Genomic DNA, 19,031 nt, shown 5'->3' on the forward strand with positions numbered 1-19,031 from the left:
ACTCTCTCTTTGTCTTTCTACTCTCTCTTTGTCTTTCTACTCTCTCTTTATCTTTCTACTCTCTCTTTATCTTTCTACTCTCTCTTTGTCTTTCTACTCTCTCTTTGTCTTTCTACTCTCTCTTTATCTTTCTACTCTCTCTTTATTTTTCTACTCTCTCTTTATTTTTCTACTCTCTCTTTATTTTTCTACTCTCTCTTTATCTTTCTACTCTCTCTTTGTCTTTCTACTCTCTCTTTGTCTTTCTACTCTCTCTTTATTTTTCTACTCTCTCTTTATCTTTCTACTCTCTCTTTATTTTTCTACTCTCTCTTTGTCTTTCTACTCTCTCTTTATTTTTCTACTCTCTCTTTGTCTTTCTACTCTCTCTTTGTCTTTCTACTCTCTCTTTATCTTTCTACTCTCTCTTTATCTTTCTACTCTCTCTTTATCTTTCTACTGTCTCTTTATATTTCTACTCTCTCTTTATCTTTCTACTCTCTCTTTCCCTTTCTACTCTCGCTTTATCTTTCTACTCTCTCTTTATCTTTCTACTCTCTCTTTCCCTTCTGTCTCTTTCCCTTTCTACTCTCTCTTTATCTTTCTACTCTCTCTTTATCTTTCTACTCTCTCTTTATCTTTCTACTCTCTCTTTATTTTTCTACTCTCTCTTTATCTTTCTACTCTCTCTTTATCTTTCTACTCTCTCTTTATTTTTCTACTCTCTCTTTGTCTTTCTACTCTCTCTTTATCTTTCTACTCTCTCTTTATCTTTCTACTCTCTCTTTGTCTTTCTACTCTCTCTTTATCTTTCTACTCTCTCTTTATCTTTCTACTCTCTCTTTATTTTTCTACTCTCTCTTTGTCTTTCTACTCTCTCTTTATCTTTCTACTCTCTCTTTATCTTTCTACTCTCTCTTTGTCTTTCTACTCTCTCTTTATCTTTCTACTCTCTCTTTATCTTTCTACTCTCTCTTTGTCTTTCTACTCTCTCTTTGTCTTTCTACTCTCTCTTTATCTTTCTACTCTCTCTTTATCTTTCTACTCTCTCTTTGTCTTTCTACTCTCTCTTTATCTTTCTACTCTCTCTTTCCCTTTCTACTCTCGCTTTATCTTTCTACTCTCTCTTTATCTTTCTACTCTCTCTTTCCCTTCTGTCTCTTTCCCTTTCTACTCTCTCTTTATCTTTCTACTCTCTCTTTATCTTTCTACTCTCTCTTTATCTTTCTACTCTCTCTTTCCCTTCTGTCTCTTTCCCTTTCTACTCTCTCTTTATCTTTCTACTCTCTCTTTATTTTTCTACTCTCTCTTTATCTTTCTACTCTCTCTTTATCTTTCTACTCTCTCTTTCCCTTCTGTCTCTTTCCCTTTCTACTCTCTCTTTATCTTTCTACTCTCTCTTTATTTTTCTACTCTCTCTTTATCTTTCTACTCTCTCTTTATCTTTCTACTCTCTCTTTATCTTTCTACTCTCTCTTTCCCTTTCTACTCTCGCTTTATCTTTCTACTCTCTCTTTCCCTTCTGTCTCTTTCCCTTTCTACTCTCTCTTTATCTTTCTACTCTCTCTTTCCCTTCTGTCTCTTTGTCTTTCTACTCTCTCTTTGTCTTTCTACTCTCTCTTTATTTTTCTACTCTCTCTTTCCCTTCTGTATCTTTCCCTTTCTACTCTCTCTTTATCTTTCTACTCTCTCTTTATCTTTCTACTCTCTCTTTCCCTTCTGTCTCTTTCCCTTTCTACTCTCTCTTTATCTTTCTACTCTCTCTTTATCTTTCTACTCTCTCTTTGTCTTTCTACTCTCTCTTTGTCTTTCTACTCTCTCTTTATCTTTCTACTCTCTCTTTATCTTTCTACTCTCTCTTTGTCTTTCTACTCTCTCTTTGTCTCTCTCTCTCTCTCTCTCTCTCTCTCTCTGTCTCTCTCTCTCTCTCTCTCTCACCCTCACACACACATGCGCACACACATGCACGCACGCACACACACACACACACACACACACACGTTAACCTGATTAATGCTTTGTTCTGGTCCAGGGCCTTCCTGGTTCTCAGGGTCCCATCGGCCTGCCAGGAGAGAAGGTAGGCACCGTGCATCTCTCTTCCTATCAGATTTAAAGACCTGATCTTGTGACCGCTATCAGCTCCGCCCCCAGGGGAGGCTGGCCTTGAACGTTGTGACCCAGTACCAGCCACTCCTGGCTCCCATTCAGATTACAGAGGACACTTGACAGGAAATTAATATCCAGGAAACACACAATGGAACACACACACAGGCAGGCAGGGAGTCAGTTCTGTGCTATCACACACCAGAGCCTCCTCACACTATAGCAGGGCTACTCAACTACTATTTCCTAGGTGGTAAAGGTCCGGATGGATATTGTCTTCATCGGCGTAGTAATAAACCTTGTGAGTCGTGACCCATATGACCCCAGACTGTTCACTCTCCTCTTGTTGGCAGAAAGAACATTTAGCAGTTTTTAACTACATTTCCCTTCAATTCTTCTACACATTTTGTCATGGAGCGGAGAGAAAATTTTGCAGTTTTAAAGATAATTCCCTTCAATTTTATGTCCACAAAATCCATGGGTGCCCCCATGGGCATATCATCTGTCCATGATAACTACAAGATTTAGATAGCTGGTTAGCCTAACATACCTACCTAGCTAACATGGGCTAGTTGATCAACTGTACAGTACTGACGTGTTAGAAATATCTCTGTAATGTCTGTCAGTGAATGACATGACAAGAGGAAAACTTCCACATGTAAAAACTGCACCTTGTGCGTTCTACTGTTACAACTCTCAACCACATTGATAAATTGAAAGCCTGAGTTTTTTTAAATGATTTATTTTTAAAGTCGGTAGCCAACGGTTGAGTATGGCTGCACTAGAGGCTAATCATAGTCAAAAACACATATACCCTGTATCACATTGTTGTAGTCTGGTTGTTACCCTTCAGATTGATTTGTATATACAGTACGTTTCACCACTCATGATCTGTCTCTGTCCCCCACAGGGTCCCCAGGGGAACGGTGGGCTGCAGGGACTCTCTGGTATCGATGGCCCTACTGTAAGTACATCCATCTGATTCTTCCTCAGCAGCACTGATAGCGCTGACCTTACCAGGGTGCATTACCTCTTCTCCACCAGCAGGGGAGAACAGAAGGCATTAGGAAAGTTCTCCAACGCAGCATTTCAATTAGCTCTATGAATGAAGGATCTGTTTACAAAAGGGCTTAGCTAAACTTACATCCACATGGCTTACGTAATAGTAAATAGGGCTTATGTTTTGCGTGTACTGTCATGTTCTACAGACACAACACCCTCCAAGTCCCTCTATACATTGTGCTGTATTCACTTTGCTTTGCACTGTCCATCAAGCTCCATTGATTGTTTCTGAACAGACCTGGAGATCTGTGGAGAGTTCTAATAGTAAGGTACCGCCGGCTGGTACAATGCTCTATTACTTGTTATAAACATGTGTGAGCCTTTATAATGTCTTATAATAAGACTTCTAATATGCTATGTCTGTTCAATGTGTGCAGGGCCATCCAGGAAGAGAAGGCCCCCCAGGAGAGAAGGGGCTCAATGTGAGTTACAGTACAGCCCGTCAGACCTGCCTGGGTCATCATACCACGGTGCTGTCATATAAACATCCATATTATCCAATCACGTTCACTCATCACAATTCTCACCTCACATTCGTTGAATGCATTGTCATCGGGCACTCCCTTCCACTCCAATCATGTTCGTCCACATTAGTTCACTGTCATCATCATCATCACCATCATTGTACGCTCACTCCCGTTGACTCGTCCTTTTCAACATTGTATTTTCACAATGTCATCGTCATTGCGCAGTCACATCAATCCACTCCGCTCATCAGCGGTATGGTATTGATCATAAAGTGCACTCATCGTCATTGTCCAGTCAAAAGCACTCATTGCCATTGTGTGATTTGACTACATTAGCCCAACACAATTGCTCACTAGCATCTGTATAATGGATAGTGCTTTTCAGACAGATGAATCCTGATGTTGTTTTGTCGTACAGGGTTTGCCTGGAACCCAAGGGCCTGTTGGTTATCCAGGGACTCGCGGTGTCAAGGTGAGTCAGATGCGATGTAATGGTTACTGTTGAAATGTCCTCAAAGGTACAATGGTGAGAGAGATAGCCATTCCCTCAGACATTTCAATCTCTCTACCTGTGGTGGACATGTTGTGGGAGTGTGTGTGAGTGTGTGATTGACAGTTGACAGGTTCAGAGAGAGCAGGTGTATTCTTAGGAGGAGATCCAATGACAGTGGGAATAACGTTTGATTGACAGTAGAAATGACAATGTTGGATAAGAGAGGAACGTGTTTATGTGTGTGGGGGGTGGGATTGTGGGTATGGGTGTTTTGTGTGTGTGTGTACTCGTGTATATGCGCGTGTGTGAATTTAGCGTATGCACATGGAATTCAAATTGTGTCTTGCGAGGATCGGTCGGGGTGTTGCATCATGGCTGGGGATGCTTGCTCACTCAAAGTAATATTCACACCACCAGTATTCCACCTCTAGGTCACTGTCGTTAAGGCGCAACCTGACCTCATCTGCAATTGTTAATAGATGGTCAATAACTGGTCAATAGCAGGGCAATGACAGGTTAAGAGCAAATCAACAGTCATTCATAAGTCATTCTCCATTGTCAAATCATGGTGTTTCTTATAATAGTTGTAGCAGTAAAATACAATAAAAACATGGTTTAGTGACAGCCCATGCATGCTGTTGATAGTACTTTTATTTACCTCTGAATACGGTAGTGTAGTACAGTATCGTCTTGAATGGCGATTATCAGTGATATTGTGGCCTGTTCTGATTCTACTTGTTTTTGAATGTCTGTTTCACAGGGAGCTGATGGAGTGAGAGGTCTGAAGGGGAGTAAAGGAGAAAAGGTGAGAAAAGAGTCATTTTCACAGTAATTCTGCTGTAAAACTAGAAGAATAGACGTGATTACTCACTGTCAAAGTACCAGTTGTCTCACTGTCAGATACTGTAAAGGCATCGCATTTCTACTTCATGGTTTATTATGACATCCCCCATAGAGATTTAATAGATCAGACACCTGCCAGATCTCAGTACTGTGATTAATGAATCATCATGAATCATTAGAAATCACTGTCTTCTTCTCCTCTTCACATTGCAGGGTGAAGATGGCTTCCCAGGGTTCAAAGGTGACATGGGCCTCAAGGGAGACAGGGTGAGAGTGTACCCACGCCAGACTAACACACGCTTCAGATCAGAGCTGTCTCTCATTATGAACAAATAAGGTATTTTATGTAGAATGAGATGAGATCTCAGTTAGTCTGACCTGTTTTTCTGTCTGCTTCTCTTTCTTTCTATCCCTCTCTCTCTATCTCTCTCTCTCTCCTTCTCTCTCTGTCTCTCTCTCGCTCTCTCTCCCTCTCTCGCTCTCTCTCTCTCGCTCTCCCTATCTCTCTCTCTCGTTCTCTGTCTCTTTCTCTCTATCTCTCTCTGTGATGTGTGTGTGTGCGTGTGTAGGGTGATAACGGGGTCACAGGAGGTCATGGAGAGGACGGGCCAGAGGGGCCTAAGGGCCAGTCGGGACCCCTAGGAGAGGTTGGAGGTGCTGGCATAGCTGGAGAGAAGGTACAGGAACATTATTTCACTAGTAACATTTACTGTATGTGTCTGGTTATGCAATATGTATGAGTTATTGGGATTATGCAGATGTATGGATATATGCGTGTTCAGCGTGTCGGCTACAGTACATGTAATCACATGAACACCCTGCTAAACCATGTCATACAGTATTTGCATACATTATGCACTTTGTTTTTGGCAATGTTGCCAAGTCAACCATAATGATTCCACTCCTCTTTTTCTGTTAATCTCTCTCTTTCTCTCTCTGTCTCTCTTTTGCTCTGTCTCTCCTTCCTCAGGGTAAACTGGGTGTCCCAGGGTTGCCAGGATACCCAGGAAGACAGGGGCCCAAGGTGAAATCCAATTAAGAGCTTTAAAACTTTGTTTTACGTTAAAACTTTGAAACACAAAGAAGTGTGTATTTCTTTGGCTCAGCTCATTGCTGTCAAATAAAAAATAAAGCATGATAAATGGCTGATTTAAAAATAGGTATTTTATTCGTATTTTATTCATAGTTCATTAGTGACAACAATTCATTAGCGGGTTGATTAATGGCGTATTTAAGGCAGTGTGTTTGACTTATGGATTAGATTTTGCTTAATTCGATACTGTGGTTAATTATTAGTTAATTAAATGTTGTGGTTGATGCATGATTAATGTAAGGCTGTAGATGGTTAACCTCTGTGTGTGTTCTCCAGGGATCCGTGGGGTTCCCTGGTTCTGCCGGGGTTCTGGGAGAGAAAGGAAGACGGGTGAGAACCATAGGACCTGTATTGAACCGTACTGAACCGTATTGAACCATATTGAACCGCATTAAACCCTCTACTGTAATGCTCCTCTAACCATCCAAAGATTGGTGAACTGCCTGTACTGTTTTCACTGATAGACAACTGAGTGATCGTAATAATGCTGGATTTCTCTTCTGCAGGGTCCATCTGGTCAAGCAGGAACTGGGGGTCAGAGAGGTCCTAATGTGAGTGAGATTTCTCCTCTGGTCTTACAGCATGTAAGTCTGTTGATCTCTATTGCACTGGGCCTATGGTGAGGTGTGAGTCACGGTTTCTCACCAACTGACATTGCACACCATTCATTTACAATCAGTGGTCATCAACCTTTTCTGAGTCCAGATGCGAGCCGAGACCTACCGCTCAGATAACAAAATAAACATGACTTAAGAAACATAAGCCTATGCAACATTGACCAATTAAAAGCAGTTCTGTAGCAGTGAGGTTTGTGCAGTAGGCTATAGGCCCAATACGTTATCACTATGCTTGAATTGCCCTGTCAATGTTGTTCTTCTCAGACTATTTAGAAATTATATTTCTAAATTGTAGGTATATGATCACATTGGCAGTATATCATTTGTCGTATTACTTGTGAGGCACAGCTGAGTGAGCATAATCATTTAATCATTTATAATCATTTATTTTACTGCATCTGATGGTTAGCTTTTTTTATGGCTTGTAAAAGTGTTGAAAGTCCTGAATAACAACTTAAACATAAACTTACTCATAAAAACAGCAGCTCTTTGCTGTATTTGTTGAGTCTCTCTCTAGCCATGGTTTTAAAAGTTTAGAAATCTCACATTATCAACTTTGCTGTGCGTTCGAGGCTTCTTTTGACAGCCTATGGCGCGAGGAAACTGTGCAGACACAGTGATCTGAGCGATCTGATTGGCCAGCGCTAGGCCTATTAGTGTACTTGATTTGCTCTCTGGGCCTGCCGGGTAAGTGGAGTTCTACCTTCAGACATGGTTCAAAATGGGGAACACTTTGCCTTTCCGGCATCAGGGCTGCTGAATCAAGTACACCTACCACCAGCACTAAACTAATTTTAAGAAATAGGAACGCAAGGCTTCATCGTTGTTGTTTTTTACAGAAAACCAGACCGGTTGGCGACCACTGATTTACGTCATAGGAACTCTCATTCACCCCTTGTCATTTATCCTTCTCCTATGGATGAGTTGTGTTGTCATAAGGAGGATTATATTGATGTTGTTTTTTTCATAGGGTGCCAGAGGGGGGAGAGGAGCACGAGGACCAACAGGAAAGTCAGGAGACAAGGTGGGTTTAGGCCAGTGCACAGCTGTCTCATAACGAGAGAAGGAACAGGCGCTGTTGTGTTACTGTTCAGCACAGAATGCCATGCCATCTGGTGCAAAGAGATAATACTTACAATACTCTGCAGCTACATGTTTGAAACTGAAATGAGTTATTTCAGGAGTCCTTTCAAAAGACCACCAATGAAATGATTAACAATGATAAGAAAATATATTTTCATAAAATGAATGAATAGACCAACAGGCTCAATAACTGTTTATCTCTCAATCCCAATCCTCCACCTTCTACATGATCCACCAATCAGGGCACCTCTGGACACGAAGGCCCACCAGGATCCACAGGAGACCAGGTAAGCTCCAGTCTGACACACAACAACACCAGAGTTGAGCTATAATATATAACACAGCTAATAATAGCATATCTAATAATAGCATATCTAATAATAGCATATCTAATAATACCATATCTAATAATAGCATATCTAATAATAACATATCTAATAATAGCATATCTAATAATACCACATCTAATAATAACATATCTAATAATACCATATCTAATAATAGCATATCGAATAATAGCACATCTAATAATAACATATCTAATAATAGCATATATAATAATACCATATCTAATAATAACATATCTAATAATAGCATATCTAATAATAACATATCTAATAATAACATATCTAATAGTAGCATATCTAATAATAACATATCTAATAATACCATATCTAATAATAACATATATAATAATACCGTATCTAATAATAGCATATCTAATAATACCATATCTAATAATAACATATCTAATAATAACATATCTAATAATAGCATATCTAATAATAACATATCTAATAATAACATATCTAATAATAGCATATCTAATAATAACATATCTAATAATACCATATCTAATAATAGCATATCTAATAATAGCTAGCATAGGGTGATAATATTTCAATGATACACCTTGTTAGGAAAAAGCATCATTTTGCTTCACAGATACATAACAGTGTACGATACCTACTGGTAAAGATAGTCAACTGGATTGAGTCTTTGTGTTGTCTGGTTGATCGTACAGGGACCCCAAGGACCACAGGGAAGGAACGGCGAGGCAGGACCTAAGGGACCTAATGTAAGTGTGATGTGTCAAATGACAAGCAGCTTTTATAAAAAAAAGTTTTTTTTAACCTTTATTTAACTAGGCAAGTCAGTTAAGAACAAATTCTTCTTTACAATGACGGTCTACCCCGGCCAATCCCTAACATGGACTACGCTGGGCCAATTGTGCGCCGCCCTATGGGAATCCCAATCACGGCCGGTTGTGATACAGCCTGGAAACGAACCAGGGTCTGTAGTGACGGGAGCCACTTGGGAGCCCCTGCATTGTTTAACATGTTTCTGTTTTTCTTTCCAGTCTTATGTTGTGTCTGTCTGTACTGTTTTATCTCTATCTAGTGTGTATGTGTGTCTATGCTAATTAAAGTGCAATATTATTTTTCAGGGAGCAGTTGGAAAAGACGGACTACCAGGTCATCCAGGACAGCGAGGGGAGCCAGTGAGTTAAACTGGGATTCTCTGATAACCCAGGAATTACGTGGTTGTTAGTTTCTTTTTCGCCATCGTCCAAATATGGACATAGATTTCAACACTCATCAAGACCCCTAATAACACCACAACAACAAGCAAGACAAAAGCTGTGGCTTGGATGCTGAATTACTGAAGTGCTAGAGTGGACTACATACTGAAGACTACTAATCCTATCCATAACTCTCTCTCTCTTTCTATTTCTCTCTCTTTCTCTTTCTCTCTCTGTCAGGCTGGCTCTTTCTCTCTCAGCTCTTAGCTGTGGGTCACGGCTTCACTTGCTGTTTTCTCACTTGTCATCTCTCCTCTCTCAGGGCTTCCAAGGCAAGACTGGTCCACATGGGCCAACGGGTGTGATCGGACCACAGGTGAGTTATCCAATAAGTGACTAGAACTACATTTGTAGTTCTTTTGTGACACAATGAAAATCAAACCAATAAATGAGAGCTGTGAGGTAATGAGAACTCCTGTCTTGTTTTGTCTCTGTGGTTGTCGTTAGGGTAAATCTGGTGAGACTGGTTCTAATGGCGACAGAGGACACCCTGGGTCACCAGGACCCCCTGGAGAGACGGGTTTACCCGGAGCGGCAGGCAAGGAGGGATCCAAGGTGAGTCCGTTCAGTGAATCATCTTCACCACCACCATCATCATCTTCAACACTATCATTATTATCATCATAAAAGCAATCTATAGAAGATCTTACATATTTCCTCCAGGACCCTCTCAGAAACGAGATATGTCACCTCACCTCAAGGGATTTATCCTTCCCACAAATTTCCAAACTGATAAAGGGGAGAAAAAAATTCCTCATTCCATACCTCACTGTGCTCCGTACATTACCGCTCATAAAATATGGATGTTCCTCTCAGTTGATGTGACTGTTGCACTGTACTCTGTGATTTATCACCTCATAAGAGGCCTGCTGTGAAATAGCACAGTTACAAATAGAAATCAAACTGGATCAGAAATAGAGGAAGTACTAAAAACAAACAAAATATAACTATTGTAAAATAGATTGTGTCTGTAAAATGTGTATAAGATGTATATACTGAAGGTAGAAGCCTAAGTGTTATTGTTTATTAGTTTACTCCAATTGGGGGAAGGGTGGTAGGGTTTGAGGGGAATAATAAAGGTATATTCTAAAAAAGTGAATATATGTATGTGTATTTTTGTACATATATGAATGTTTATGTATATATACACTACCGTTCAAAAGTTTGGGGTCACTTAGAAATGTCCTTGTTTTTGAAAGAAAAGCAATTTTTCTGCCCATTAAAATAACATCAAATTGATCAGAAATACAGTGTAGACATTGTTAATGTTGTAAATGACTATTGTAGCTGGAAACGGCTATAAAAATGTAAGATTAAGAATGGGCAAAAGAACACAGACACTGGACAGAGAAACTCTGCCTAGAAGGCCAGCATCCCGGAGTCGCATCTTCACTGTTGACGTTGAGACTGGTGTTTTCCGGGTACTATTTAATTAGTTACGCTGCCAGTTGAGGACTTGTGAGGCGTCTGTTTCTCAAAATAGATATGGTTGCTGATAATGGGCCTCTGTAGGCCTATGTAGATATTTCATAAAACATCTGCAGTTTCCAGCTACAATAGTCATTTACAACATTAACAATGTCTACACTGTATTTCTGATCAATTTGATGTTATATTAATGGACATTATTTGATTTTTTTTTCAAAAACAAGGACATTTCTAAGTGACCCCAAACCTTTGAACGATAGTGTATATATATGGGTATGTATGTGTATGTATGTTTGTATAGGGATATATATATTTACCCCCAAAATATATGGGGGATTGGAAATGATACAGACAATTACATTGATGGAAGCAACAATCTGTTCGCAATATTAAAGCTGATCCAACCCCTTAAAAAAAATTAAAAATAAAAAGAGGCCTGTTGTCAGCTCACTGGTAGACTCATACCTAATCCTCCATGTCTGTCTGTCTGTCTGTCTGTCTGTCTGTCTGTCTGTCTGTCTGTCTGTCTGTCTGTCTGTCTGTCTGTCTGTCTGTCTGTCTGTCTGTCTGTCTGTCTGTCTGTCTGTCTGTCTGTCTGTCTGTCTGTCTGTCTGTCTGTCTGTCTGTCTGTCTGTCTGTCTGTCTGTCTGTCTGCCTGCCTGCCTGCCTGCCTGCCTGCCTGTTCGTTCTGGTTTCCAGGGAGACCCGGGTCCGTCTGGAGCTCCAGGAAAGAGTGGCCCCGCTGGACTCCGAGGCTTCAGAGGGAGCAGGGGCAGCCCTGGAGCCATGGTAACACACCCACCTCACATCTCCTCACATCTCCTGACCTTCACCTTACTGACATATTACATTCTGCCCTGATGTAAAGTACGACTGTATTGTATAGCACCCAGTGTTTTATGTGAAAATCACTGAAGGCCAGTTTCCTGGCTTTTTAATGGAGATTCTCCTTTGACCATGCTGCTTTTTAGTCCAAGAGTGGGCTTCATCTAGGTCTGGGAAACTGACCCTAAATCCTTTACTTGAATTAACTGATGGTGGACCATCTGATAACTGTATACTCTGACAGTGGATGGAAACTGATTGGTTGGAGTTCCTGTGATGAAGGCTCTGATTGGTTCACCTCTGTTTGCTTGCCTCTCTCTAGGGCCCTGCTGGACTGAAAGGAGGAGAAGGACCCGCCGGTCTGTCAGGAACAGTGGTAAATTGGATTTCATCATGTAGCAATTGTTTAATTCCCATTTTCCCCATGCTACCCCCCTAATCGCCACCTCCATCCCCCATCCTGGTCCGTATGTGGTCTATAGCCAACAAGGACATGTAGAGTGGGAGGCAGTTACCATGGAGATCATAACCAGTGTACTAAATGAAAGAGTGAATCATGTGACGTTGTCCTCTTACCTCTCTGTTCCCCCGTCGTGTCGTTACCCAGGGAGCCACTGGGGAGAAAGGGCCTTCTGGAGCGGCTGGTGCTATTGGTCAGCCCGGACGCTCTGGTGGGGTCGGCCCTGGAGGACCCATGGGAGAAAAGGGCGAGCCAGTAAGAACCTTTGATCATTTCCTTATTCGTTTTCTTTCTTATGCAACGCTAGTGTCAATTTCTAAATGGACATACGAACATCACTGCTCATTACTGAGAAATAAACAGCATGTGTGGGTTCCTCTGTACTGTATGTGTCATAATCAATGTTTACGTGCGCGTGTGTGTGTGTGTGTGTGTGTGTGTGTGTGTGTGTGTGTGTGTGTGTGTGTGTGTGTGTGTGTGTGTGTGTGTGTGTGTGTGTGTGTGTGTGTGTGTGTGTGTGTGTGTGTGTGTGTGTGTGTGTGTGTGTGTGTGTGTGTGTGTGTGTGTGTGTGTGTGTGTGTGTGTGTGTGTGTGTGTGTGTGTGTGTGTGTGTGTGTGTGTGTGTGTGTGTGTGTGTGTGTGTGTGTGTGTGTGCATGTTCCACTCTCTCTGTGTTATCTATTAATCAATATGTCATGGTGCAATATGAGACTAGAATAGTGGCGGTGGTTCATCATCCATTTGTTCCCCAGGGAGAGAAGGGGCCCATCGGGCCGGCTGGACAGGACGGGGCTCAGGGGCCTGTAGGGCTGCCTGGGGCTGCTGGCCCCGCTGGGCCTCCAGGAGAGGACGGAGACAAGGTACTTACACCTGTACACAGGTACAGCACAGTAGGTTCCATACCACTGTAGAGGGACAACTTAGGAGAATCCAACTACTGGCCAGCACTGCTGTTTATTTTTATTGCTAGTCAATTGATCTATTGTCCTTATTAGCCATGGAGTCCACTCACCTAGTGGCCTTGATGTTGTGTGGGTTAGGTGTATGGGTTACTGTGTGTGTCTCTATATCTCTGCAACGTGTGTGTGTGTGTGTGTGTGTGTGTGTGTGTGTGTGTGTGTGTGTGTGTGTGTGTGTGTGTGTGTGTGTGTGTGTGTTGTCTACAGGGCGAGACAGGAGGACCAGGCCAGAAGGGCAGTAAAGGAGACAAAGGAGAATCTGTGAGTCTTCATCTGGAGAGATTTCAACCACAACACTGTATTTTAGCCTCACAAGCCACAGTATTACACACCTGACAGGATATGACATCACCAGACACAGTACTATCAGAGAGAGGGAGGGGAAGATCCTATTTCTGGCACAAATCTGCCCATGTTCAGCAGATCCTTAATTATTAAGTAGGTGAAGAGTTTTTGTGTGGGGGGGCAGTGAAAGTTTTGAATTTAGTCAAGATAAACTTGATTGCTATTTTGATACATGAGGCTTATTTGATCTAATAGAAGTTTCATAATGCTTAGGTTGTTACGAGTGTGCTGTTATAAGTGTGACACACTTTTTTTATTGAATATTTATTGAATATTAAAACATACAATCTAACTGCGGTGAAGCCGCTCAACATTTACATTACATTCAGTCATCTAACCATCTCCCGTCTAGAGTGACCCACAGCAGCAACCAGGGCCCCGCTCAAGGGCACGTCGGCAGATTTCCCACCAAGTCAAAATGGGGACCGAACTAGCTTTATTTTTTACTTTTATCTTTGACCATCATTCTATCCCCCGCCCAGCAACTCCACTCCCACTTGTCTCCAGTTCCACATCCCAGACCTCAGTTGTATTCAATTAACAAGTATTCAATTAACAAGATGTATCCACCAATCCAAAGAGAGGAATAGGTGGGAGCTTGACAGCCCGCCGTTCCGCTCTGTGGACAACGAATCCCATTGTTAGAGCGGAGACACAAGCATCTCATCGTTATATCCAGTATCTCTGGTACTACTCACCTGGTGGGATATTTACATTTACATTTAAGTCATTTAGCAGACGCTCTTATCCAGAGCGACTTACAAGTTGGATATGACATCACAAGCCATAGTACTACACACCTGACAGGATATGACATCAGCAGCCACAGTACTACCAACATTAATAATATAACCGAGTGACCACTCTAACAATACGTCCTCAATGATTGAAGGAAGGCGAGATCAGGTGGGACCATTCTAGCCAATGAGAGGGCAGATACGAGTGTGAACAACAGCCACAACTAAGTCGTTTTTCTCAAAGTTGCCGAAATGCCAAATGCATCCGCTTATATCAGTACATTTGTAACAGCCTAAACATTACGAAACTTCTATTCGATCAAGTAAGCCTCACAGGTCGGAAAGTTTACGACTTGGAAATCCGACTTGGATGACCGTTCAAAATGATTTCTCCCAGTCAGAGCTAGTTCTTTCCCAGAGTTCCCAGTTGTCTTGAACGCACTGAAATCAGAGGTTTCCCAGTTCCCAGTTCTCAGTTGTTTTGAATGCGGCATACACACCTGTCAGGATATGACATCACCAGTCAAAGTATTACACACCTGACAGGATATGCCATCACCAATCACAGTATTAAGCACCGGCCAGTATCCTCCCCGTCACCAGCTGCTATCACTAGGATAATTCAAATGAATGACTCAATAAATGAGAAAGGGTTTATAATTGAGCGTTGAGGTAATTATGTGCAGTTATAATTAACTGTACAGTATATTACTGTATGTGAGCTGTTATATTCAGCTTTAGGCTTTATAAGCCTTTCTTCATGGTCTAGTTAGCATGCACTGTGCATCTTCATGCACTTTATCTTATCCTAGCTCTGGCAGCTCTATCAAACTATTCAAAATACTGTCTAACACTTTCAGAAGCCAAGCAATCACATACAGCTACCATCAACAGCTGCAATTTCACAGTAGTTGTGTTTTTTGAGCTCCCGACACAGCAGTGTTTTCCTGCAGTGTATGATTGATTTGCAGTATACTGTCAACAGCATCTCTGTTTCTCGGTCTCTTCTCCAGGGCCCTTCAGGACCTATTGGAATCCAGGGACCTGTCGGCTATCCAGGGTTACCGGTACGTCTATTCAATGTATCTGTCTTTATTGTGTGTCTGTGTGAACTGCATGTGTGTACAGCACTGACCTCTGTGTGTGTTTCAGGGTGTGGACGGGGAGCCGGGGCCGAGGGGCCAGCAGGGGATGTACGGGACGAAGGGAGACGAGGGAGCGAGAGGCCACAAGGGGGCCACAGGACCCACTGGACTACAGGTGAGGAGATGAGACACCCCTCTGTTGGACTGTACCATCCATCTCTCTACTCCAGCATATAGTTGACAGGTGGACTGTACCATCCATCTCTCTACTCCAGCATATAGTTGACAGGTGGACTGTACCATCCATCTCTCTACTCCAGCATATAGCTGACAGGTGGACTGTACCATCCATCTCTCTACTCCAGCATATAGCTGACAGGTGGACTGTACCATCCATCTCTCTACTCCAGCATATAGCTGACAGGTGGACTGTACCATCCATCTCTCTACTCCAGCATATAGTTGACAGGTGGACTGTACCATCCATCTCTCTACTCCAGCATATAGCTGACAGGTGGACTGTACCATCCATCTCTCTACTCCAGCATATAGTTGACAGGTGGACTGTACCATCCATCTCTCTACTCCAGCATATAGCTGACAGGTGGACTGTACCATCCATCTCTCTACTCCAGCATATAGCTGACAGGTGGACTGTACCATCCATCTCTCTACTCCAGCATATAGTTGACAGGTGGACTGTACCATCCATCTCTCTACTCCAGCATATAGTTGACAGGTGGACTGTACCATCCATCTCTCTACTCCAGCATATAGCTGACAGGTGGACTGTACCATCCATCTCTCTACTCCAGCATATAGCTGACAGGTGGACTGTACCATCCATCTCTCTACTCCAGCATATAGTTGACAGGTGGACTGTACCATCCATCTCTCTACTCCAGCATATAGCTGACAGGTGGACTGTACCATCCATCTCTCTACTCCAGCATATAGCTGACAGGTGGACTGTACCATCCATCTCTCTACTCCAGCATATAGTTGACAGGTGGACTGTACCATCCATCTCTCTACTCCAGCATATAGCTGACAGGTGGACTGTACCATCCATCTCTCTACTCCAGCATATAGCTGACAGGTGGACTGTACCATCCATCTCTCTACTCCAGCATATAGCTGACAGGTGGACTGTACCATCCATCTCTCTACTCCAGCATATAGCTGACAGGTGGACTGTACCATCCATCTCTCTACTCCAGCATATAGTTGACAGGTGGACTGTACCATCCATCTCTCTACTCCAGCATATAGCTGACAGGTGGACTGTACCATCCATCTCTCTACTCCAGCATATAGTTGACAGGTGGACTGTATCATCTCTCATCAACAGCACCTACTACTGTGCCTCTAACCATACTCTGTCTTTACAGGGCATGCCAGGACTCCCAGGAGAGAAGGGAGACAGTGGACACGTGGGCACGATGGTGAGTACTGGACATACCATTGGACAATGACATAATTTCCCTATATCCTATTGTTGACCTGGCAGCCTCACTGGACTCTCCCATCAAAGATCATTCCTTAAGCATGTCTCTCATCTTCATTGTGGTATAAAGCCTAACTAAAGTAAAACCCTTCTTGGAGGCAGTGTCTAACAGGAGGCAGTCAGTCGAGTGAAGGAGGGAGAGAGTCAGTCAGTCAGTCAGTCAGTCGAGTGAAGGGGGGAGAGAGTCAGTCAGTCAGTCAGTCGAGTGAAGGGGGGAGAGAGTCAGTCAGTCAGTCGAGTGAAGGGGGGAGAGAGTCAGTCAGTCAGTCGAGTGAAGGAGGGAGAGAGTCAGTCAGTCAGTCAGTCGAGTGAAGGGGGGAGAGAGTCAGTCAGTCAGTCGAGTGAAGGGGGGAGAGAGTCAGTCAGTCAGTCGAGTGAAGGAGGGAGAGAGTCAGTCAGTCAGTCAGTCAGTCGAGTGAAGGAGGGAGAGAGTCAGTCAGTCAGTCAGTTGAGTGAAGGAGGGAGAGAGTCAGTCAGTCAGTCAGTCGAGTGAAGGGGGGAGAGAGTCAGTCAGTCAGTCGAGTGAAGGGGGGAGAGAATCAGTCAGTCAGTCGAGTGAAGGAGGGAGAGAGTCAGTCAGTCAGTCAGTCGAGTGAAGGAGGGAGAGAGAGAGTCAGTCAGTCGAGTGAAGGAGGGAGAGAGAGAGAGAGAGAAAGAGAGAGAGAGGGCGGTGGTTTGAGGAGGAAGACGGCAGCGTGACAGCTGCTAATCAGATTAGCCTGAGCCGGGCCTGTCTAATGAGCATCTTCCTACTATTGTGACAGTCATTTCAGAATGACACAGACCGTGAACACATGCTAAATAAGATTCTACACACACAGCTAGCGCCACAGCACACTCAGCCTGATTAGGGAGAGGGGACGGAAGCGTCAAAACGGAACAAAAAACAAAAGAGGGAGAAAAAAGAGAGAGGGAGAGGATGAGAGGGAATGAAAGATATGGGGGGATAGAGAGAGGGATGTGAGAGAGACAGGGCAAGGAGGAAAGAGATCTCACTGGGAAAGCCTCATCCATGTGAATGCTGTGGTTCACAGGATTGCAGCTTCTAATGCCCGCGTAGCTCCCCAGTAGCAGGATTATAGGATATGTGCTTACTGTAGTGGATGTAGTAGTGTCTGGAGTATGTCTGTCTGTCTTAGTGCTGTGTGTACAGGCTCTCACTGTATTGGGTTTTCAGCATTTGTGAAGCACAGCTAACCATTAACTCTGGACTGGAAGGGAGCAGTCAGTGCAGTTAGGATGAATAGCTTGTTGTCCATGTTGAGGTGCACAGAGGGGTGGAATCCCATCACACTGACTGGCTAGAGCGCTCTCATTTCCCCTGTAGCCGGATAATGTGTTCTTGTAGAGAACTAGAGGTTCCTCATTATAGAGAGAGAGAAGGAGTGGATAGAGGGAGGGAGAGAGAGATAAAGGGAGAGAAAGAGAGGGAGATACTGTACAGAAAGAGGGGGTGAAAGACAGGAAGAGAGAGAGAGAGAACCTTTCTGTGTGTCATTGAGGGTAATGGCTTGTCCTCGGGGTGTCTTCATCATGTCAGTGAGATAATGATCATAGAGGCTGGTTCTGTTCTGGGGATATGTTGCACCAGCCACCAGGCCCTCAGTAGACTGAAGGACTAGCATGCAGTCACTGTACCCAGGGAGGAGCTGCCTGGTGGGTCACACAGTCTACTTCCTTTGGGATAGAGGTGTGTGTGTGTTTGTGTCTGCGTGTGCGTCTGCGTGTGCTTGTGCATGTATGTGCTGTTTCAAGCCAATGGCTAATGATTTATTTTCTCCTCAGGGCCCTCCAGGACAACATGGCCCCAGAGGCCCCCAGGGGTCCATCGGTGGAGAGGTACAGTACATTTCTGACCTTATCTGACCACCTTTCTATGCACTGGGTTTGCTGCAGTATTGGATTGGTTTATGTTGCAAGATGGTATACTATTTTGCGCAGCTCTCACTTCTACTCAAATCTACACTACTGACTATCAGAACACACCCACCAATAGGGTTGTTACTTCACACACGGCACACACACTTCTCTACCCTCTACCCCTCTCCCTCTCCCAGACCCTCTGCCGGTTTGGAGCTGTGAATTATTAAATGGTATTAGAATGTAATCCCTCAGAGGGAGTTATATTTACCGCTCTATAAATCATTAAGGAGTATTAGACAATCATCCCTGAGAGGAAGTTATATTTACCTCTATTAATGGCCAACCTCTCAACATCTCACACCAATCAATTATTCACGAGAGAGAGACGGAAAGAAGCCACGCCACACACACACAAAGTCAAAAATCAAGTCAAATCAAATTGAATTGGTCACATAGACATATTTAACAGATGTTATTGTGGGTGTAGTGAAATGCTTGTA

At 43.1% G+C, this 19,031-nt stretch overlaps 1 protein-coding gene across 2 annotated transcripts in view; it reads left to right on the forward strand.

Annotated features, from left to right (window-relative positions):
* The window catches only part of LOC139539072 (collagen alpha-1(XI) chain-like), an 84,957-nt gene that overhangs the window by 51,054 nt on the left and 14,872 nt on the right, over positions 1–19,031 (forward strand). For both annotated transcript variants that reach the window (XM_071341837.1, XM_071341926.1), the window contains 25 exons: positions 2,012–2,056; positions 2,993–3,046; positions 3,522–3,566; positions 4,030–4,083; positions 4,865–4,909; positions 5,161–5,214; positions 5,517–5,624; positions 5,918–5,971; positions 6,317–6,370; positions 6,547–6,591; positions 7,628–7,681; positions 7,983–8,027; positions 8,765–8,818; positions 9,188–9,241; positions 9,585–9,638; positions 9,770–9,877; positions 11,450–11,539; positions 11,898–11,951; positions 12,183–12,290; positions 12,788–12,895; positions 13,202–13,255; positions 15,090–15,143; positions 15,229–15,336; positions 16,553–16,606; positions 18,454–18,507. In XM_071341837.1, the coding sequence (XP_071197938.1) occupies positions 2,012–2,056; positions 2,993–3,046; positions 3,522–3,566; positions 4,030–4,083; positions 4,865–4,909; positions 5,161–5,214; positions 5,517–5,624; positions 5,918–5,971; positions 6,317–6,370; positions 6,547–6,591; positions 7,628–7,681; positions 7,983–8,027; positions 8,765–8,818; positions 9,188–9,241; positions 9,585–9,638; positions 9,770–9,877; positions 11,450–11,539; positions 11,898–11,951; positions 12,183–12,290; positions 12,788–12,895; positions 13,202–13,255; positions 15,090–15,143; positions 15,229–15,336; positions 16,553–16,606; positions 18,454–18,507 (1,611 nt within the window). The remainder of the gene's footprint in view (positions 1–2,011; positions 2,057–2,992; positions 3,047–3,521; positions 3,567–4,029; positions 4,084–4,864; positions 4,910–5,160; positions 5,215–5,516; positions 5,625–5,917; positions 5,972–6,316; positions 6,371–6,546; positions 6,592–7,627; positions 7,682–7,982; positions 8,028–8,764; positions 8,819–9,187; positions 9,242–9,584; positions 9,639–9,769; positions 9,878–11,449; positions 11,540–11,897; positions 11,952–12,182; positions 12,291–12,787; positions 12,896–13,201; positions 13,256–15,089; positions 15,144–15,228; positions 15,337–16,552; positions 16,607–18,453; positions 18,508–19,031) is intronic.

Source organism: Salvelinus alpinus, chromosome 1, assembly GCF_045679555.1.
Source record: "Salvelinus alpinus chromosome 1, SLU_Salpinus.1, whole genome shotgun sequence".
NCBI classification, from domain to species: Eukaryota; Metazoa; Chordata; class Actinopteri; order Salmoniformes; family Salmonidae; genus Salvelinus; species Salvelinus alpinus.